The sequence below is a fragment of the Mobula birostris genome, chromosome 22, assembly GCF_030028105.1.
Source record: "Mobula birostris isolate sMobBir1 chromosome 22, sMobBir1.hap1, whole genome shotgun sequence".
In the NCBI taxonomy this organism is placed as follows: domain Eukaryota; kingdom Metazoa; phylum Chordata; class Chondrichthyes; order Myliobatiformes; family Myliobatidae; genus Mobula; species Mobula birostris.
The window spans coordinates 5,005,569-5,028,868 of record NC_092391.1 but is presented as its reverse complement, the minus strand read 5'-3'; the positions used below and the strand labels follow the sequence as shown (position 1 = coordinate 5,028,868).

Below are 23,300 nucleotides of genomic sequence, written 5' to 3'. Positions count from 1 at the left end.
CACCCAACCGCCATCAGATTTCTGAATGGACAATGAACCCATGTACACTACCTCCATTTTTTTTGCTCCTTTTTGCACTACTCAATTTAATTTTTTAAAAATATTTCCTATTGTTGTAATTAATAGCTTTTATTATGTATTGCAAAGTACTGCTGCTGCACAGCAACAAATTCCATGACACGTGGCAGTGATATTAAACCTGATCCTGATTTATTACCGCACTTATTATTTGCTCAACAGTTGCTTTCTAATCTACTTAAAATGCAGATGATGCAAGATCTGATTGCTTAAAACATCAGAGGTTCTCTAGGGGTAGTTGATCACTGTAGTGTCACAGATCTTTTCAAACTGAACAATCCTTAAAGAAAATAGATAAAACAATGACAGGGGTCTGGGGTTGACAAAACAAACACCATTCAAGCTCTACATTAACCTCCCCAATGACAGGCTCCACGTCAGCAGCAACTTGCAAGTGGCCAGCAATGAAAACATTAGGGAGGACTTGAAAATGGCTTTAACAGCAGAAACATATGCTTGGCAGATCAGCCTTCAGAACAGGAGCTTGAAGACACACACTCAACGTTTCAGAAATAGCTCCTTCCCCTCCATCATCAGATTTCTGAATGGACAATGAATTCATGAACACTTTGCCCAGTATATTTTCTCTCTCTTTTTGCACTAATTATTTAATTTATATTTTTATATACAGTTCTTATTGTATTTATAGTTTTTATTATGTAGTGTCTGCAATGCTGTTGCAAAGCAACAAATTTATCGATGTATACAGGCGATATTAAACCCGATCCTGATTCTTTTGGTTTGTATGAAACCTTATCCCCCAAGGGATAAAAGCTAATAGTAAACAAAAATGCAAGGTCAATACCTATGCCTCATGTACAATCCTGGTTAGTGAGTCTGAGGATGATACTAAAACAGGCAGTGCAGAACAGGACTTCCCAACCAGGGATCCATGGACCTCTTGCTTAATGGTATTGGTCCACGGCAAAACAATGGTCCGGAGCCCCTGATGTAGGTTATGAAAAATTACAGGGGGATCTTGAACAGATAGGTACTGTAAGTGGGCTGAGATTAGGCAAATGGCTTTCAGTTCAGGTTAAGTGTGAGGGGCTACATTCTGTGAAGTCAAATGACTTGGGCTGAAAGTGGTAGAGATGTGGAATAAGCTGCCAGAAGCAATAGTTGAGTCCAATACAATAAATAATAATAACAACAACAACATTTGAACACTTTTCAAACAGACAATGTAGATCAAGGTACTTTACAATGGAATAAAGTGCAAACGTGATAATAGAAGACAAAAATATGTTAGTTAAAATCAAGGTTAAATAAATGGGTTTTGTGCTGGTGTTTAAAAGTATCAACTGAGTCTGTGTCCTTTAGGTATTGAATTCCAGAGTTTAGGAGCGTAGTTCACAAAAGGTGAACATTTTGATGAGTACATGATAAAATGACATTTGGATGAGTACGTGAATAGAAGAGCTTTAAAGGTTCCATGGTCAGCATCGGTGAGATGGGCCGAATCCATGATGTATGACTGTATTAAACATTCCCCAGTAACAACAAATAACACACTAACTATGAAAGGTGAACTCCATGCTGTTCTTAAATTCTGTCCTATTTCCTACATTAACACACTTTTAGTGTGGATTTGGCATGGCTCAAGTTATCCTTGAATCAACATCCGTGTTAACACTGGGCAAGAGCCACTAAAAGGGAGAGGTGTAGTTTAATTTTTATTGGTTCTATTATTACATTTCAAAATGATTTATATGCTCAAGTGAACTATTGGCAAAGAAACCAACCCTGATGAAGGGTTTTGCCCCAAAACATACACCGTTTATTCCTCTCCACTGATGTTGCCTGACCCACTGGTGTTTCATGTGTGTAGCAAAGAAGCCATTAGACACAGCTGTAAAAGCAGGAGATTTTTAAAATCATAAAATTGCTAATTGCACAAACTTCAGAGAGAAATACAAGCCATCCCAGAATTTGAGTGAACCAACCTTCCTCTTCATCATCCTCGGGTGGTGAAGGGATGATGGACCCCTGCGACCCATAGTGGGGCAAGCGCATGGTTGGGCTTGCCGTCGTCTTTCTTCGCTCGCGCTCAGACTCGCTTTCCAAACTTGCAACCTCATACAGTGTATCACTATTGCTCTTCCTTTCCTTCTGATCAATCTGTAAAACAATTCAAAGGTTGCTCAGATACTCATTCTGACATGCCAGTCCATGGCCTCCTTTACTGCAATGATAAGGCCACTCTCAGCTTGGAGGAGCAACACCTCGTATTTGTCTGTCTGGCCTCCAACCTAACAGTATGAATGTTGAGTTATCTAATTTCCAGTATTACATCCCACTTCTTCCTTTGACATTCCCCATTTTGGTTACCCTTTTCTTCTCCTCACCTGACCATCACCTCCCCCTGGTGCCCCTCCTTATTCCCAACTTCCCATGGTTCACTCTCCTCTCCTATCAGATTCATTCTTCTTTGCCTCTTCCACCTATCCCCTCCCAGCTTCTTACTTCACCGCCCTCTCCCCCAACCAACCATCTTCCCCTCTCACCTGGTCTCAGCTATCACCTGTCAGCTTGTACTCCTTCCCCAACCCCTGATCTTCTTATTCTGGCATCTTCCCCCTTCCTTTTCAGTCCTGATGCAAGGCCTCGGCCTAAAACCTTGACTGTTTATTCCCCTCCATAGATGGTCCCTGACCTGCTGAGTTCCTCCAGCATTTTGTGTGTGTTACGCTAGATACACCATGTACCCTGAGTAACCAACAACATTCAACAACTCGGCAGTTGGACTTAATTACATTTCCATGTTAAAAACCACAAGGTATCTGAACTCAGTATATTTTTATCAGCTAAATTAAAAAGCACAGTTCCATTTGACCGTTCCTAATCTAGGTTGTACAATCTGCATTTGTGCACCACTACCAAAGTAAACTCTCACAAAGAGTTTTACCAGTGAAATACATGTGGCAACAGATTAAAGATTACATTTAACATCAGTTAAATATGTCATGTACATCAAATCAAATCAGCGAAGATTGTGCTGGGCAGCCTGCGAGTGTCACCAACATAGCATCCCCACAACTCACTAACCTTAACCATGTATCTTTTAGAGTGTGGGAGGAAACCAGAGCATCCACAGGAAATCCATGTGGTCAAGGGAAGAAGGTATAAACTCCTTTCAGGCAACAGTGGGAATCGAACTCCAATCTTACAGCTAATGGTGAAAACCTATGCACTAGCTAGCTGCTACGATACCATTCCACACACAAAGTGTGCACGCAGTGGATGAGTTAAGACAGACGCTTTTCAGGAAGCTGAATTAATTGGATGTTGACTCACAGAATAAAGCAAAAATACCCAAATCTTTTGATCTCCAGACCTCAGCCACGCTGATCTGAAGTCAAAGTAAGATTGAGGGTATGCTTACGATAGGACAAAGTTCACAAATCAGCATTTTCTAGTAATGTTTGGCTTTTAACTGAGGGCTTGCTTGCAAAAGCATTGTGACCTTCCCACATGGGCTCATGTTCTGACAAAGTAGCTTGTGGTCCACAGGCAATGCAAAAAAGAAATTTGATTTGATGCCTAAATCACCGTGCTAGTTGGATGGAGCTTTTGGGCAAGCTTGCTCGCTGTTATTTATATTTGGAGATACAGCAAGCAACAGGTCCTTCCGGTCTAATTAGGCCACGCCACCCAACTACGCTCATGACCAATTAACCGACTAACCCATACATCTTTGGAATGTGGGAGGAAACCAGGGCACCTGGAGGAAACCCACACACTCACCGACTCCTAACAAACAGTGGTGGGAACCTGAAACCAGGTCACTGATACTATAATAGTGTTACACTAACCACTACTCTACCTCTCTACACTGTCAAGCTCCCCTCTAGTATATGAACTGGCTTTGTGTTTGATAAAGCAATCTATAGCAAATTTCAGCAATGTATTAGATCAGTTTTATTTGTCACACTTACATGAAAACATACTGTGGAATTCAGTCAACAACCAATGCAGTCCAAGGATGTTCTGGGGGCAGCCTAACAAGTCTCACCATGTTTCTGGCGCCAGCATAACATGGCCACAACTGACTAACCCTAACCTGCACATCTTTGGACTGTGGGTGGGGGTGGGGGTGAGACCAGAGCAGCATAGGAAATCCACACGGTGACAGGGTGAATGTACAAACTCCTTACGGACACCAGTGGGAACTGAACACAGGCCGCTGATGCTGCAATAGTGTTCCACTAACTATTATGTTACTGTGTCACCCAAGTAACAAACAATACTTTCCCAATATCTTCTTATTACAAAAGGTGATGTCCAAATAGTTACCTGTTTGAGTTTCAAATAAAATGTCTCTGTATAACTTCGTTTACTGAAGGGCCAGAACATTCGCTCGCTAGGTGGGCACACTCTCACTTTGGTCTCCAGAAGGAACCGGACTGGCTCTTGCACCTCAGTGACAACCAAATCAACTGCTGTTGTCATGAAAAGCAACCTGTCTGGAAGAGGAACAATGCTGTTTAATAGCATGCTACCAAAAGACAGACAGACGCACCCAATATTATATACATTTTGTAGACCTACATCTGGTTTTCTATAGATCACAAAACAAATCACTGCATTTTCTTTAAAAAATCTAACTCATTATTAAAATTAGGCTACTCAAAATTACACAGTTCTATTACTCCTTTCAAGACCTTGTACACACATTTGGAATACTGTGCTCAGTAACTTTAATTTTTCCAGCATAATTACTGTGGAGGAGGTTAAAAGGTGTACTAGATGATAAGAAGCATAAATCAAATAGACAGCCAGAGACTTTTTTCTCAGGTCAGAAATGGCTAAAACAAGGCGGCATAATTTTAAGGCAGGGGTTTCCAACTGGGAGTATATGGACTCCTCAGTTAATGATAGGGGAACCCCTGTTTTAAGATGATTGGAGGGAAGTATTGGGGAAATGTCAGAAGAAGGTTTTATTTACATGGAATGGTAGGTGAGTGGAATGTGCTACCAGGGGTAACAATAGTATGCTAACCGTTCTGTTAGCATGCCATCCCTTTTGGAGAAATAACACAACTAGAAAAGCTTGGAGAAAACTCAGTGATATAAACAGAGCACACTGCAATGCACAAATCATTTTGTTTTTAGTTAATATGCAAATCTACATCATCATATTCTCACAGTATTAGTGGACTATCAAATATCACTATAAATTTTCAAGATCAAACGGTATCAAAAACTTCACCAGTACTGGATTAGAATAACAGCAAGCAGTAGAGTGGTGGTCAATGCTCCCTCTATCTCAGCCTTTATTCGACTACAAAAGCCTAATAGGAAGCCACTCTTCCTGTGACTGAATATGACTCACTGTGGCTCAATGTGACTATTCAAAGTACTTTCGTTTCCTCACAACTCCAGACCGGGTGAAAGCCTTGACCTGAAATGTGAACTGCTTCTCTCTCTCCTGACCTGCTGAGTGTGTCTAGCAATTCTCTTATTCCAGATTTCCAGAGTTTTTGTTTGAATTGTTCTCCAATTGTGATTGACACTTTGGACATTAGGAGATGAGGCTAAAAATAACAGAGCTTTGGAGAAGCAGAGAAAGCAGTGGAACCCAGGAGTCACAATAACCGCAGTGGAACCTGGGAGCCGCGATAACCGCAGTGGAACCTGGGAGCCGCGATAACCGCAGTGGAACCAGGGAGCCGCGATAACCGCAGTGGAACCAGGGAGCCACGATAACCGCAGTGGTACCTGGGAGCCGCGATAACTGCAGTGGAACCAGGGAGCCGCGATAACCGCAGTGGTACCTGGGCATCGCGATAACCACAGTGGAACCTGGGAGTCGCATTAACCGTAGTGGAACCTGGGAGTCGCATTAACCGTAGTGGAACCTGGGAGCCGCGATAACCGCAGTGGAACCTGGCAGCCGCGATAACCGCAGTGGAACCTGGGAGCCGCGATAACCGCAGTGGAACCAGGGAGTTGTTATAACATCAGCACATCCAGTCTCACTGAAATCTAAGTGTGTTATCAGTAAAACTACTTCCACAACATTTTGTTAAACGTGTTGGCAAGAAATTACCTCCATTTCACAAATAATCGAAAATACACAACACAAACACTCCACACAGCTTCCCATGATTTTCATTAAACACTATTCCACTTGGACAGCAATGAGGAGGAATTTCTTTAGCCAGAGAAATTCATTTCCTCAAACAGCTGTGAAAACCAAGTCACTGGGTATATTTAAAGCGGAGGTTGATAGGTTCTTGATTGGTAAGGCTGTCAAAGGACATGATGAGAAGGCAGGAGAATGGAATTGAGAGGGATAATAAATCAGCCATGATGGAATGGCAGAGCAGACTCGATGGGCAGAATGGCCTAACACTGCTATGTTTTATGGTTTGCACTTCCATTGATGTTAACAAGCTCATCCAAAGGTAACAGTACAGTATCCCAATTTTGTTCTAAATGGGAATTACCCATCATCCTCTTAGCGATCAATCCCACACTTTTGTATTTTTGTCATCATCCAAACGTTACAGCATGGAAGCAGACTCTTTGAACCAAGTCCCTGCATTATTGATCACCTTACACCAATCTCATTTTATAATCCTTAGATTAGTGGGCCATGTCATCAGAAAGGGAGAAATAGAACGCCTTACATTACAAGGCTGTATGCCTGGGAAACGTGGGAGAGGAAGGCAAAGAAGAAAATACATGGACACTGTGAAAAAACTAACAGATCTAAGTGTGCGAGATAACATTGACGCTGCATGGGATCGTTCGATGTGGAAAGCCATGTTCGCCCAAGCGTGTAACACGCAAGGCACATGAAGAAGATGATTAGTTATTTGCCTATCTGTTTATGTATCATTTTCCACAAATTCAATAACTTTTTAATTTAATTTAGAGATACAACTGCACCAGGTACATCAAGATACAGCTCCTTAAAGACCATGTCAGGGAACTGAAGCTGCAGCTTGATGACCTTCAGCTTGTTAGGGAAAGTGAGGCAGTGATAGACAGGAGCTGCAGGGAGGTAGTCACCCCAAGTCTACAGGAGACAGACAAAGGGCGATTGTCAGGAGAGGAAAGGGAGGATGTCAGATAGTGGAGAACACCCTTGTGGCCATCCCCCTCAACAATAAGTTCTCCATTTTGAGTACTGCTGGGGGATGACCTACCTGGGGGAAGCAACAGTGGCCGTGCCTCTATAACTCATCTGGCCCTGTGGCTCAGAAGGTTAGGAAACTGGCAGCAGTAATCGGGGACACTATAGTCAGGGCGACAGACATGCGATTCTGTGGATGCAAGAAGGAAACACTAATGGCAGTTTGCCTCCCAGGTGCCAGGGATGTTTCTGAACACATTCACAATATCCGAAAAGGGAGGTCAAGTTGCCAAAAGTCATAGTACATATTGGTACCAATGACATGGGTTGAAAAGGGAAGGAGGTCCTGAAAAAAATATAGGGAGTTAGGAAGGAAGCTGAAAAGCAAGACCTCAAGGACAGTAATCTCAAGATTACAGCCAGTGCCACGCAACGGTGAGGATAGGAATAGAATGAGGTGTCAGATAAATGCGTGGCTGAAGAATTGAAGCAAGGAGCAGGGATTCAGATTTCTGGATCATTGGGATCTCTTCTTGGGCAGGTGTGACCTATACAAAAGGAAGGGGATGCACTTGAATCTGAGGAGGACCAATATTCTTGTGGGCAGGTTCACTAGAGCTGTTGAGCATGGTTTAAACTAATATGGTGGGGAATGGGAACCAGTATGACAGAGCTGAGGATGAGCCAGCGGGTTTACAAGTAGATGATGGGTGTAACATGAACGTAAGGAAGGACAAGCCAATAATTGGGTACAAATGCAGACAGAGCAAAGAGTTAAATTGTACCACAGAGGAAAAATTCAAAAGGGCAAAGAATGCAGGACTGAAGGTGCTGTGTTTAAATACACATAGCATTCGGAATAAGGTGGACAAACTCGTGGCGCAATTAGAGATTGGTCGGTATGACATTGTGGATGTCACTGAGTCGTGGCTGAAAGCTTAACATCAAAGGATATACTTTATATCAAAAGGACAGGCAGGAAGGCATGGGCAATGATGTGGCTCTGTTGGTAAGAGCTGGAATTACATCTTCAGAAAGAGGCAATATAGGGTCAGAGAACGTTGAATCTTTGAGGGTGGAGTTAAGAAACTGCAAGGGTAAACAGCAGAGCAGCTTGTGCTTGGGCCTACTCGGGAAAAACTATCTAAGATTGGGTGTTCTGTAAAAACCCAGATCTTATTAGGGAGCTTAATGTAAAGGAACCCTTAGGAGTCAGTGATCATAATATAACTGAATTCACTCTGCAATTTGAGAGGGAGAAATATAAGTAACATGTATCAGTATTGTAATGGAATAAAGGGAATTACAGGGCCATGAGAGAGGAACTTGCCCAGGTGAATTGGAGGAGGATATTGGCAGAGATTATGGCAGAACAGAGATGGCTGAAGCTTCTGGGAATAGCTGATGAGGCACAGGATAGTTATGTCCCACAGGAGTAGTTCTCCAATGGCAGGGCTAGGCAACCGTGGCTGACAAGGGACATTAAGGACTGCATAAGAGCCAAGGAAAGGGCATATAAGGCAGCAAGAGTGAGTGGGAAGTTACATGATTGGGAAGTTTTTAAAACCCAACAAAAGGCAACTAAAAAAGGAGGGAAAAGATGAAATGAGGGCAAACTAGCTAATATAAAGCAGGATTATATGAGCTTTTTCAGTTATATCAAGAGTATAAGGGAGATGAGGGTTGATATTGGACCACTGGAAAATGACACTGGTGAAGTAGTAATGGGGGACAAAGAAATGGCAGATGGATTTAATGGGTACTTTGCATCAGTCTTCACTGTGGAAGACACCAGCAGTGTAGAAGACTGTCAAGGAGCAGAAGTGAGTGCCATTGCTATTACAAAGGAAAAAGTTCTAGGCAAACTGAAAGGCCTTCAGGTGGATAAGTCACCTGGACCAGATGGACTACATCCAGAGTCCTGACAGAGGTTGCTGATGAGATAGCAGATGCATTGGTCATGATCGTACAAGAATCATTTGATTCGGGCATGGTACCACAGGACTGGAAGATTGCAAGTGTCAATCCACTCTTTAATAAGGGAGGAAGGCAAAAGGAAGAAAATTATAAGCCAGTCAGCCTAACCTCAATGTTGGGAAAGTGTTGGAGTCCATTATTAAGGATGAGGGTTCAGGGTACTTGGAGACTAATGACAAACTAAATCAAAGTCAGCATGGTTTCTGTCAAGGGAAATCTTGCCTGAAAAATCTGTTAAGAGTTCTTTGAGGAAGTAACAAGCAGGGTGAACAAAGGAGAAGCAGTGGATGTCATTTACTTGGATTTTCAGAAGGCATTGGATAAGGTGCCACACGAGGCTGCTGCTCAAGATCAAATCCTATAGTGTTATAGGAAAGATACTGGCATGAATAGAGGAATAGCTGACAGGTAGGAGGCAGCGAGTGGGAATAAAGGGGGCCTTTTCTGGTTGGCTGCCAGTGACTATTGGTGTTTCTCACGGGTCAGTATTGGAACTGCTACTTTTCACATTGTTTGTCAATGATTTGGATAAAAGAACTGACGGCTTTGTGGCAAAGTTTGCGGATGATACGAAGATAGGTGGAGGAGTAGGCAGTGTTGAGGCAACATTGCGATTGCGGCAGGACTTAGACAAATTGGAAGAATGGGCAAAAAAATTACAGATGGAATACAGTGTTGGAAAATGTACGATAATGCATTTTCGTAAAAGGAACAATAGAGCAGATTATTATCTAAATGGGGAGAAGGCTCAAACATCAGAGATGCAGAGGGATTTAGGAGTCCTCATGCAAGACTCCCAGAAAGTTAATTTTCAGGTTGAGTCGGTGGTAAAGAAGGCAAATGTAATGCTGGCATTTATTTCAAGGGGAGTAGAATACTAAAGTAACGAGATAATGCTGAGGTTTTATAAGACACTAGTCAGGCTGCACTTGGAGTATTGTCAACTCATGTTCTGGGCCCCACATATCAGAATGGATGTGTTGTCATTGGAGAGAGTCCAGAGAACGTTCACGAGGATGATTCCAGGAATGAAGGGGTTAACATATGAGGAGTGTTTGGCAGCTTTAAGCCTGTACTCACTGGAATTTAGAAGAATGTGTGGGGATCTCACTGAAACCTACAAAATATTGAAAGGATAGGGTGGATGTGGAGAGGATGTTTCCTATGGTGGGGGTATCCAGAACTAGAGGGCACAGCCTCAAAATTGAGGGGCGACCTTTTAGAACAGAAGTAAGGATGAATTTTTTTAGCCAGAGGTAGTGAATCTGTGAAATACTCTGCCACAGACTGCGGTGGAGGCCAAGTCTGTGGGTATATTTAAAGTGGAAGTTGATAGATTCCTGCTTGGTCTGGGTATCAAAGGATATGGCGATATGGCAGGTGTATGGGGTTGAGTAGGATCTGGGATCAGCCAGGATGGAATAGCAGAGCAGCTTCGATGGACTGAATGGCCTAATTCCTGCTCCTATGTCTTATGGTCTTAACATGGTAACTCCTTCCGACCCAATAAGCCCACACTGCCCAGTTACATCCAGATAATTAACTTGCGTCTTTGGAATGTAGGAGGAAACTGGAGCACCTGGAAGAAATCCACATGTTCACAGGGAGAATGTACAAACTCCTTACAGACAGGAATGAGAATTGAACTCTGACTGCTAGCACTGTATGCTAACCACTAGGCTATTGTGCCACCACACAAATTCTATTGTTTTGCTTTTCTTGTAGATTTGCAACAAAATTAATCACATGGTAGTATATGGTAACACATAAATACTGTTAATAAATACACTTTAACTCCCTCCAGATTCCACCATTTATCTACACATTGTACAATTAACCAACCTGCACTACTCTGGGATATGGGAGGAATCCAGACAGTCACAGGGAAATACTTGGATAGCACCAGAGGTCTAGATTAAACCAGGAGCACTAGAGCTGTGGGGCATCAGCTCTACTCTGTATGTCATGTTGAATCTTTCGACAGTTGCATCACCGTCTGGTATAGAGGGGGAAGTGCACATTATTGGGAAATGCTGCAGAAAGTTGAAAACTCTGCCAACTCCATTACGGGTGCTAACCAGCATTAAGGATATCTTCAAAAGGCGATGTCTCAAAAAGGTGGCATTCATCATTAAGGATCCTCATCACCCAGGACATGCCTTCTTCTCATTCCTACCATCGAGGTGGTACAGCAGCCTGAAGACACACGCTCATGTTTTTAGGAACAGCTTCTTCCCCTCTGTCATCAGATTTCTGAATGGACAATGAAACCATGTATACTACCTCACTACACATTTTTTTCTTTCCTTGCTCTCTTTTTGCACTATTTCTTTAATTTTATATATACTTGTTGTAATTTAATTTTTGAAAATTATGTGTAATGTACTGCAGCCACAAAACACAAGTTTCACGACATTTACCCAATCTTGAAACTCTTCCTGCTCGACTTCTCTCAGGCTACAATCATTCAAACACCGGATGTCCCCCTCTCTTCCTGAAATACATCTCCTTTATTTCACCACCAAACCCCTAACTATGAAATTCACTTCGAAAAACCTTCAACCCGCCCAGAATGAGCAGCCGGCAAAGTGGTTGAGGCAGGTATATTAACTATTTAAAAGGTACTCGGACGTGGAAAGGAGAGGTCTAGACAGATATGAGCTGAACACATGCATACAGGTGAACACTGGGAGCTGCCCCCAGCACATTCTTGGATGTGTTGCTTGTTAACATAAATGACCCATTTCACTGTCTGCTTCGATGTAGCTGTGATAAATAAATCTGAATCTGAGGAAAAAGGTGGGACAGGTTTAGATGGAAATCTTTGTCAGCATGGACTATTTGAGCTAAGGGGCATGATCTTTGCTCTATCACTCAATTTTGAAATACTTTCAATCTTCTTTAAGCTTTCAGTCAGCAATTAAAGTAATTGCCTTGGGACATGCTGTTATTTTATGTATGTGCAATGCTCTGTCATAAGTAGGTCATTCTGCCATGACACAATGGAATTATAAGGGAAAGTATAAAGCAGAAGAGATCTTTTAATCCAATAACTTTAGAAGAATTAAATTGCTACGCATGGAGGCCACTTTATTTAGGCACCTCCTGTACCTAATAAAGTGGCTACTGAGTATGTGTTTGTGGCCTTTGCTGCTGTAGCCTATTCACCTGAAAGTTTGATATGCTATGCATTCAGAGATGCTCTTCTGCAGACCACTTTTGTAACACTTGGTTATTTGAGTTACTGTCGCCTTCCTGTCAGCTTGAACCAGTCTGGCCATTCTCACCGACCTCTCTCATTAACAAGCATTTCCACCCACAGAACTGCTGCTCACTGGATTCTTTTTTTTGTTTCTCATACCATTCATTGTAAACTCGAGACCGGGAGTTCCCAACAGTTAAATGTTGAAATTCCATGGCATAAAAGAGGTTGGAAACTCCTGCTCTAGAGACTGCTGTGTATGGAAATTCCAGGAGATTAGTAATTTATGTAATGCTCAAACCATCCTGTCTGGCACCATCATTCCACAGTCAAAATCACTTATAGCACACTTCTTTGCCCATTCTGATGTCTAGTCTGAACAAACAACTGAGCCTCTTGACCACGTCTGCAATGCTTTTATGCATTGAATTTATATTAATGAGGTGTACAGGTATACCTAATAATGTGAGTGTATATAACAGCAATTGATTTTATGCATCCAAAAGTAGATGAAACAATTGGTGTTGCCATTAACAAATTATTTATTAAAACCTAGAGGTAATCCACAAGAAAGCATTATTTTAAATTATAATCTTAATTCCAAATCTCTAAAATAAGCATATTTTATTACCTTTAGGCGTTTCTTCATTGACAGCTTGGAAATGTGGCGTGTTGGGATTCCAGCTGCCTGTGATTATGTAAGATTTGCCATCTGAGCTTTTACCCATCGATTCCTGCAAATGAAAGTATTGCAACAGACCGGTGTTTACTGCTGAATTAACTAATACACAGCCTGTGTTACAAAACTTCCTTCAGTGTCTGTGGGTGAAACTTCACACTATGAAGCCACAGTTACCAAAGGACTGGTACACACTCATGCACTCCTTCCTCACATTTGTGCAGGGCTTTGTGTTAAAAACTGTCAAACATCAAAGGATAAACACAAGAAATTCTATATTTTAGTTTTACTGTATTTGCTTGGTAAATTTATTGTAGTTTTATACTTTATTGAAAGATTGGGGAAACGTGAAAAACAGCTTTCTATCGGCAAAAACGACCCTCATAAAAGCAAAAAGGTAAACTTCGCCTGGGTGTTTTCTAAACACAGAAGATTCTGCAGATGCTAGAAATTCGAAGCAACATGCACAAAACATTGGTCAGGCAGCATCTATGGAAGTAAATAAGCAATCAATGTTTGAGTCCGAAAACCTTCATCAGAGCTGGAAAGGAAGGGGGAAGATGCCAGAATAAGAGGGTGGGCAGAGGGGAAGTATCAAAGGATATGGTACAGAATTTCAGTGCAATAATAATGACCATCTCACGTTTTAGACAATATAAACACAGTGTTGTAAGTAACTCACGACAGGCAGCTTTGAGAGAGAGAAAAACTGGGATGAAAGGGCATCAACCTGTAAAATCATCCCCAATATTGAAAATGGTTTATTATTGTTCCACGTCCAGAGATATTATGAAAAGCTTGTCTTGCATACCGTAGTGGATACAGCCCAGTCTATCATGGTTAAAGCCCTCCCACCATTGAGCACAACCTACGTGGATTGCTGTTGGAGGAAAGCAACACCATTCATCAACGACTCCCACCATCCAGGCCATGCTCTCCTATAGCTGCTGCCATCGGAGGGTGGTACACACACCACTAGGTTCAGGAACAGTTATTACCCCTCAGTCAGACTACTGAACAGAGGGGACAACTACATTCACCCCAACACTGACCTGCTCTCATAACCTATGGACTCACTTTCAAGGACTCTTCATCTCATGTTCTCGATCTTTATTGCTTATTTATTATTTCGTTCTTTGTATTTACTGTGAATGCCCGCAAGAAAATGAATGTCGGGATTGTATACAGTGCTGTGCACCCTAGATTTTTTAATATGCTTTCATCTCCACAAAGCCCTGATCTCAACATCATTAAGGATGTCTGGGATTACCCGGCGAAACAGAAGCACGTAAGACAACCAAAGTCTGCAGAAGAACTGTGGCAGAGCGAAGCGATGATGGTGCTAAATGGCAACTCCTTTGTTTGCATTTTGTAAACAGCTCTATTTCTATCTTTGATATCTCTTTTTTTTCTTTTTAAGGTTCTTTGGAAGACCAGGACCTGGAGTTACACTCTGACTTTGGCTCTTTGTGGGAATGGGACCTGCTCTCAGAGCCTCATGACTGGCTGCTTTTTCATATCCCAAGGATGCGGCCTTGGAAGACTAGTGCACCCTCAGAGTGCCGGATTTTCATGGTTCTGAAGACAGGCTGATTCAAGGCTGGTGTCCCCGACTGAGGCGTCGCAGGAGAACATGGAACATGGGGAGCAGCAGGTTAGCTGCTGTAGTGTGTCCAGAGACCCAAGCTCTCAGAGCTCAGAAAAGTGACACAAGAGACTTTAATATCCTAAATCAACGAGTTGTTTGTTATGTCTCCCCTCTCACTGTGAAATGGGGACACCTGTTTTTCCCTTATTAGAGAGAGGGGAAGAGAGGGTGGGGGGGGAAGAGAGGGTGGGGGGGGGAGAGAGGGTGGGGGAGGAGAGAGGGTGGGGGAGGAGAGAGGGTGGGGGAGGAGAGAGGGTGGGGGTGCAGAAAGGGTTGGGGGGGGTAGAGAGACTGAGACTGTGGTATGTCGAATTACCAGGAGAATGAGTGGTCTTTGGGGTATTGCAAGTCTGTGTCTTTACTGATACTTCGCTGCACGCTTGAGTGCTCAATGAGGGGCACTGATATTTTTTTTGCTAGTGGGGGGGGGTCGTTGCCTTGCTGCTGCTTGTGAGTGGGTGGGGAGCTGGGGTGGGGCTTTGGGGTTCTGACATTTAACTCTCATTCATTCTTTAGGGCATTCCTCTGTTTTTGTGGATCTTTGCGAAGAAAAAGGATTTCAGGATGTATATTGCGTACATTTCTCTGACGTTAAATGAAATCACTGAAACTGAAGTTCTCAGACAAGCATGAAACACCCTACAAGCCAATTTATTTATAAAGCTGCACGACACTGTACCCAAGAGAATTGATGCCGTTTTAAAGGTAAAGGGTGCTCACACCACATGTTGATTTGATTTGGTGGGTGTTTTTGTTTGTTTTTTTTTAACACACTGTTTACTGTTCCTTATAGTATTCTTTGATAGAAACTTTTCAATATTTTTGAAAGCATCTTCACTTTACAGAATTTTTTTTTAACATGTGCTCGAGACTTTTGCACAGTACTGCATGGTGACATATATGTACTTTGATAATAAATTTACTTGGAACTTTGTTTATACAGATCAATTCACTACAGCAGTACATAATCACTACCCAGTACACAGTCATTATTCTCTTCACAAACACTGCCTGATCTACTGTGTATTTTTAGCATTGTTTTATCAGATTTCTATTGGAATTTTTTTTTGCTGTTCTATTACATCTGGGCCATTTGCTTAGATTGCTAAGAGAAGGCAGAAATAGAGGATAATTAGAAATATCTAGAATAGAATAGAATTTTATTGTGATTGCTTCCAAGACAACGAGATTGCAGTGCTATTCCACTCCCTGCAAAACATATTTACACTGCATGCAGTATGACTTAATTTTTTAAAAATCCCATATTTACATGCGATAAGTGACTTTGATAGTACATAAACGCTCAAAGGTCATTGGCAAGCCGGGGTGTAGCATTATTCAGCTGCACAACAGCCCTTAGGAAGAAGCTGTTTTTCCAGTCTTATTGTCTTAACTATGATGTTTCTGTATCTCCTATCATACAGCAGGAGATTGAACAGACAGGATGGGATGGGTCTTTATTGATGTTACGAGCGTGCCATAGGTATAAAGAGTTCAGTTCCATCTGATATTCATGAACCTTTCAGCACTTAACCAGGAAGTGGTGAAACCAGTTCCTCTCAGAAAGATGTTAACCTGTTTATTAATCTGCTTATCAGTCTACCGGGTCCACAGAATCCACCTGAAATACAGTGGATTCCGGTTAATTAGGACACATCAAGACCACTACATCTTGCCCAACTAGCCAGCTGCCCAAATTAGCTGAAGTTTCATGGAAATAATTTTTAAAAGTATTTTAAAAAAGACAACCATTGGTTAACTGAGTAACAAATTACGAATTTAAATGAAATACGGAACAAATCAGAACACTACCAATACTACTACAGTACTATAAAACTGTATTAGTCACTAATCGTTATCAGAGGAATTCATTCAGTGTGCACTGCCATGTTCTTTTAATTGACTGTAAATGAACAAAATCAGCTCTGACACCAAGTGCAAATAATGGACTGCCTTCAGTGCCTTCCTGCAAGTAGTGTCATTATTAACAATAAATTTCCTGGCAGAAAATGATAAAAAAAGAACCACTGGTTTTTGAATTGCTGTTTTTCAACTCAAATGGATAACATAAATCAAGCACACACAGCTACCGCTATTTAAAAACCTGTTCACTCGAAGCACAATGTAGTTTCTAACGACCACCCAATTGCACGTGCAACTGACGCATTAGAAACTGTTCAGCAACAGTCTCCTGTCCCAATAGCATCACAAATAAACAAAGGAAATCACAGCTATTTTCGACTAGATTGTGTCCTTTGAAGAGTTGTCCCAAATAAGCAGCTGCCCCAATTAATCAGAACCTATACTGTATTACGCTCTCTAACCATCAGGCTCCTGAAGCAACATGAACAACACTGAAATGACTCTACACCTACGGATTCACTTTCAACGACTCCACAGCTCATGTTTTCAGTGTTGTTTATTTACATTTTCAAAATTTATTTTGGCACATTTGCCCTCTTTTGCGCATCAGATGTTTGTCAGTCCAGTTAAGTATAGTTTTTATAAATTGTTATATTTTTATTTATTTAGACATACAGAAGTACTAGAAAGTTTGTGAACCCCATAGAATTTTCTCTATTTCTGCACAAGTATGACCTAAAGTGTGATCAGATCATCACACAAGTCCTAAAATTAGATAGCGAATCCAATTAAAGAACTAACACAAAAAACCTTATACTTGTTCATTCATTTATTTACTGAGAAAAATGATCCAATATTACATGTATTTGCCATAAAAAGTATGGGGTAATGCCTTCTACAAAAGCTATTTGGAGTCAGATGTTCCAATCAATGAGATGACTTTGGAAGTGAGAGTTGCAGAGGTGCCCTGCCCTATAGAAAAGATACACAAAGTCAGGTTACTGAGAGCACCTGCTCTTCTCAAGAAAAATCTGCTTTTGTGCACCATGCCTCAGTCCAAAAAACTTCCAGAGGACCTTAGAAGAATTATAGAGATGCATCAAGCTGGATAAGACTACAAAAGCATTTGAGTGTTCATCAGTCCACAGCAAGAGAAATTGTCTACAAACAGAGGAAACACACCCTAGGAGTGGGCATTCTGCAAAGATCACCCATGAGCACAGTATGCAATGCTGAAGGAAGTGGAAACAGAACCCAAAGGTAACAACAAGAGGCCTGCAGAAATCTCTAGAACTTGCTCAAGTCCCTGTTCATGTATCCACTATATGAAAAACACTAAATAGGAATGGGGTTCATTGAAGGACACCATGGAAAAAAAACCATGGCTCTCCAAAAAACAAAACATTGCCGCATGTCTCAAGTTTGCAAAAGACCACCTGGATGTTCTACAATGTTTCTGGGACAATATTCTGTGGACAGATTGAGACAAAAGTTAAACTTTTTGGCAGAAATGCATATTGCTATGTTTGGAGGAAAAAGGGCACAGCACACCAACACCAAAACCAACTGTGAAGCACGGTGGAAGGAGCATCATAGTTTGGGGCTGCTTTGCTGCCTCAGGGCCTAAACAGCTTGCAATCATTGAGGGAACAATGAATTTAAAATCGTATCAAGGCACTTTACAGGAGAATGTCAGTGTAGCAGTCCGTAACATGACACTTAATAGAAGTTGGATAATACAACAAGACAATGATCTGAAAGACAAGAGTAAATCAACAACAGAATGGTTTAAAAATAAGAAAAAGTAGTGTTTTGGAATGGCTGAGTCAAAGTCCTGACCCAAATCCTATAGAAATGTTATGGAAAGACCTGAAGCAAGCAGTTCATGCAAGGAAGCCCACCAACATCCCAGAGTTCAAGCTGTTTTGTAAGGAGGAATGGCGTAAAATTCCTCCAAGCCAAGGTGAAGGACTGATCAACAGTTACAGGAAACATTTGGTTGAAATTATTGCTATACAAGGGGTCACACCAGTTGCTGAAAGCAAAGGTTCTCACACTTTTTCCACCAAATACATGTAAGTATTGGATTATTTTTCTCAATAAATAAATAAACAAGTATAATTTTTTTGTGTTATTTAATTGGTTCTCTTTATATAGTTTAAGGACTTGCGTGAAGATCCAATCACATTTTTGGTCAGAAACAGAGAAAATTCTGCAGGCTTCACAAACTCCCTAGTACCACAGTACAGTGTGGAACAGGTCCTTCCGGCCCACTGAGTCACACCGCCCAGCAACCCCAGTCTGATCACAGGACAATTTACAATCACCATTTAACCTACTAAACGATGTGTCTTTGGATTGTGAGTTGAAACTACAGCACCCAGAAGAAACACACGTGTGCACAGGAAAGAGCGTACAAACTTTCTACAGAGGCCACCGGACTCGAAATTCTGAACACTGATACCCCATGCTGTAACAGTCTCGCATTAACCACTATGCACTGTGGTGCCTTGTATTTTCCTGTAAATACCTCCAAAAAAAAGATTTTGAGGTAGTACATGGTGACATAGACGTAGTTTGATGATAAATTTACTCGGAACACTGCCTGATCAGCTGGGTATACCCAGCATTGTGTTTGTTATGTCCAATTTCCATCACAAGTTTTTGCTGTTCAATCCAGTGGCTTATTTTTGTGCCTAAGGCACATGAGGGAAAGAAGATTTGAAGCTGTTTGAGCATAATTCACAAAAAATCAATACTGAGAAACCAGAGATCTATCAACTGTTATCACAGCATTATCTGCCTGATGAGATGTCCAATCAAATAGGTACACCAGGATGACAGAAATTAAGCATCTCGTTCTGATCGCACTGCATCCGTAACATCTTTTGTGTCATTTGTGAACTTGTAGAATGCCCTGCCACAGACAGCTGTGAGGCCAAGACTGTGGGTATATTTAAAGCAAATATTGATTGTTTCATGATTAGTCAAGGCAGCATAGGTTATGGTGAGAAGGCAGGTGTATAGGGTTAAATGCAATCCAGGATTAGCCATGACAGAATGGCAGAACTGAATGGCTTAATTCTGCTCCTATGTCTTATGATTTAAATTAGCCAAGATCAAATGGGGGAGCAGATTCAATGGGCTGAGTGGCCTAATTCGGTCCCCATGTCTTGTGGTCTAAAATCTGACGGGCTCTTCAAAAGGCAATCTCACTGCATGAACACATGGTAAAACATTGAGGGGCTCAGCCTGTCCTGCAAGAAGTCATGTAAACCTCCCCCCCACCCTTCCCATTCTCCTCAACACACCATCAAACTGAGCTGCAAATTTCTTAAACATGATGATGCTGCAGATGCTGGAAATCCAGGGTAACACACACAAAATACTGGAGGAACTCAGCAGGTGGAGAATAAACAGTGGACAAATTTTTTTTTCAAGGGAATGACAGTTGTCAACAGTAATCAGTGTTGGGGTCTCTGCTTTCTATCATTTATATAAATAAAAACACCATGCCTGCAAACTTTTCCCAGAATTCCTCTGCCACTTTTCACCTCATTGCTTTTGCTTGTTCACAAGTGCCTGAATATGTTGAGTGTGAGCAGTACCATACAAAGGCATTATCACAATTTAAACAAAAAACTGTTGATATATAAAACGATCAAAGATGTAACACACAAAATGCTGGACCAGGCAGCATCTACGGAGGGGGAAAAAACACAGTCAACATTTCGGACTGAGACACTTTATAAGGATTGGAAAGGAAGAGGGCAGAAGCCAGACTAAGAATGTGTGGGGGTGGGGGGGGAAACAACTCTTCAAGTTCAAGTTTATTGTATTACAGGAAAGTTACTGGCATGGTTTGAGCATTGACTGATTGGTAGGAGGCATCGAGTGGAATAAAAGGATCCTTTTCTGGTTGGCTGCCAGTGACGGGGAGTGTTCCATAGGGGACCACTTCTTTTTATGCTGTATATAAATGATTATTCAACCGTACACATACCACCAAACAAGACAACATTCCTCCAGAACAAGGTGCACAACACAGCACATATCACTCACACACAGTAATATTACCACAAATAAATTAACAACTAATAAATGCATTTATGACAAGTTAACAATACTGGTGCTTCGTGCATGATGAGATGTGGGTGGTGGCAGGGAGTTCAGCAGTCTTACAAGCTGGGGGAGGAAGCTGTTTCCCATCCTAACAGCTCTTGTCCTAATGCTATGACACCTCTTGCCTGATGGTAGGAGTTCAAAGAGATTGTTGGACGGATGGAGGAATCACTGACAGTGCTAAGGGCTCTGCATATACAGCGCTCCTGATAAATATCTCTAATGGGTGGAAGAGAGACCCTGGGGATCCTCTCAGTAATACTCACAATCATTTGTAGGGGCTTGTGGTCAGATGCCTTGCAATTCCCGTACCAAACATCTTGTCAACCAGAGAAATACCCATTTGTTTCCATCAGCCTGCCAGTGTTCTATCTGCCCTGAAGGGTCTCAGCACAAAACACCGAGCTTTATTCCCTTCCATAAATCTGCCTGATCGAATTGAGTTCCTCCAGCATTTTGTGTGTATTGCTCAAGATTTCCATCACCTGCAGCATCTCTTGTGCTTATAAATTATATAAAGCAAGTTTTCCTCCTTTATTAAGTATGCATTAAGGACTATAATTGGAAAAGTTCAGCACATGAAAACTGTTAACTCAATGCTTTGAGAACAGCCTGTGCAATCAGATTTCTGAATGGACAATGAACCTTTGTACAGAACCTCAGTATTCCCCCTCTTTCTGCACTACTTACTTAACTTATTTTTTATATTACTTTACTTTATACTTCATTGTCGCCAAACAATTGATACTAGAACGTACAATCATCACAGCGATATTTGATTCTGCGCTTCCCGCTCCCTGGATTACAAATATTAAATATTAAAAATAGCAAAAATTAGTAAATATTAAAAATTTAAATTATAAATCATAAATAGAAAATAGGAAAATGGAAAGTAAGGTAGTATTAACTTCTCATTGTAATTTATTGCTTTTATTAAGTATTGCAATGTACTGCCACTATAAAAAAAACAAATCTCACTAAATATGCCAGTGATAATAAACCTGATTCTGAACCCAATGTGAAATTAATTTTTCAAATTTTTATAAGCTTTACATTTAAACCAGTTCAAAGGGCACAGCTGGCCTCGGCCAGAGCAAGTTTGCTGTTCATACTTAACTGTGCAGAACAAGATTGCAAGCGTCAAGTACCATTATCTGATGGAAACCAAATTTCTCTCCTTAATGACTAGTTAAATTATTAAATGACAGTCTGCCAGCTATCATTTGTTTCTGGTGTCAGTTAGTTAATCAGATTATCCTTTGATCCAGATGACTTCAATACCTCTCTCTTCCTATTTAGAAAGAACATACAAGTCTCACTCTCTGCAGTTAAGACATTGTCTGCAAGAATTAGGAATATTAGCAGCATGAACATTGGTTTCACCTCACAGTATTTTTTATTTTCATTTTTCTCCTCCCCTCCTCTTCCCTCTTCTTCTATTCCCCACTATGGCCTCTTACCTCTTCTCCTCGCCTGCCTATCACCTCCACTGGCACCTCTCCTCTTTTCCTTTCTCCCATGGTCCACCCTCCTTTTCTATCAGATTCCTTCTGCAGCCCTTTAACCTTTCACACCCACCTATCATCTTCTAGCTTGTACTCCTTCCCTCCCCCACCTTCTTATTCTGGCATCTTCCCTCTTCCCTTCCAGTACTGATGGGGATCTCAGCAACTGTTTATTCATTTCCAGCCTGACATGCTGAGTTCCTCCAGCACCTTGAGTGTGTTCCTCAAGATTTCCAGCGTCTGCAGAATCTCCTGTGTTTAGGAATTCTATCCATAGTTTTCCACATTCATCCTTTAATCAAAATCACCAGAACAGACAGCCTTGCCATTACCCATCATTGTTTCTAGGAGGTTGCTGGATATCCTAACAGCAAAATGTGACACTTTCATCCCAGGTTAGACTGGATATTGTGGGCAGTTTTGGGTCTCATCTACGAAAAGGTGTGCTGGCATTGGAGTGTCCAAAGGAGGTTCACAGGAATGATCCTAGGATTATTGGGTTAATTTATCAAGAGTATTTGATGGCTCTGGGCATGTACTGACTGAATGCAAGAGAATGAGAGATTTCATTGAAATCTATCAAATATTGAAAGGTATAGAATAGATGTGAATAGGATGTTTCCAATAGTGGAAGAGTCTAGGACCAGAGGGCACAGTCTCAGAATAATATATTGCTTTAGGTAACAAATGAGGGGGAATTTCTTTAGCCAGAGAGTGTTGGATCTGTAGAATCAATTGCCAGAGATGGTTGTGAAGGTCAAGCTATTGGGTACATCTAAAGTGGAGGTTGATAAATTTTTCGCTAGTAAGGGCATCAAAGATTACAGGGAGAAGGCAAGGGAATGGGGTTGAGAGAGATGACAAATAAGCTTTGAGTGAATTGTGGAACAGACTTGATGGGCTGAAAGGCCTAATTCTGCTCCTATGTCTTATGATCTTATGACCACAGCCCAAAATTTGTTCATCAGTTGTACACCACATTGGCCTCTCATGAAGCCACTGATGTCAGCTTTATTTTGTTCTTTAGTGTCAAAAGCTGAGATTACTTGCATGACCTTCATCATCAACAACCTGTTTGGACTAAAATGCACTGGATATGCTAGCCAATAATATTAAAGGGGATACCAAAAGTTTCTTCAGAT

General features: G+C 41.4%; 1 protein-coding gene across 5 annotated transcripts in view; it reads right to left on the bottom strand.

The window, feature by feature from the left end:
• Positions 1 to 23,300, bottom strand: part of LOC140186475 (rab GTPase-activating protein 1) — a 250,738-nt gene that overhangs the window by 143,237 nt on the left and 84,201 nt on the right. For all 5 annotated transcript variants that reach the window (XM_072240791.1, XM_072240793.1, XM_072240794.1 and 2 more), the window contains 3 exons: positions 12,973 to 13,075; positions 4,375 to 4,544; positions 2,025 to 2,199 (listed from right to left, as the gene is read on the bottom strand). In XM_072240791.1, the coding sequence (XP_072096892.1) occupies positions 2,025 to 2,199; positions 4,375 to 4,544; positions 12,973 to 13,075 (448 nt within the window). The remainder of the gene's footprint in view (positions 1 to 2,024; positions 2,200 to 4,374; positions 4,545 to 12,972; positions 13,076 to 23,300) is intronic.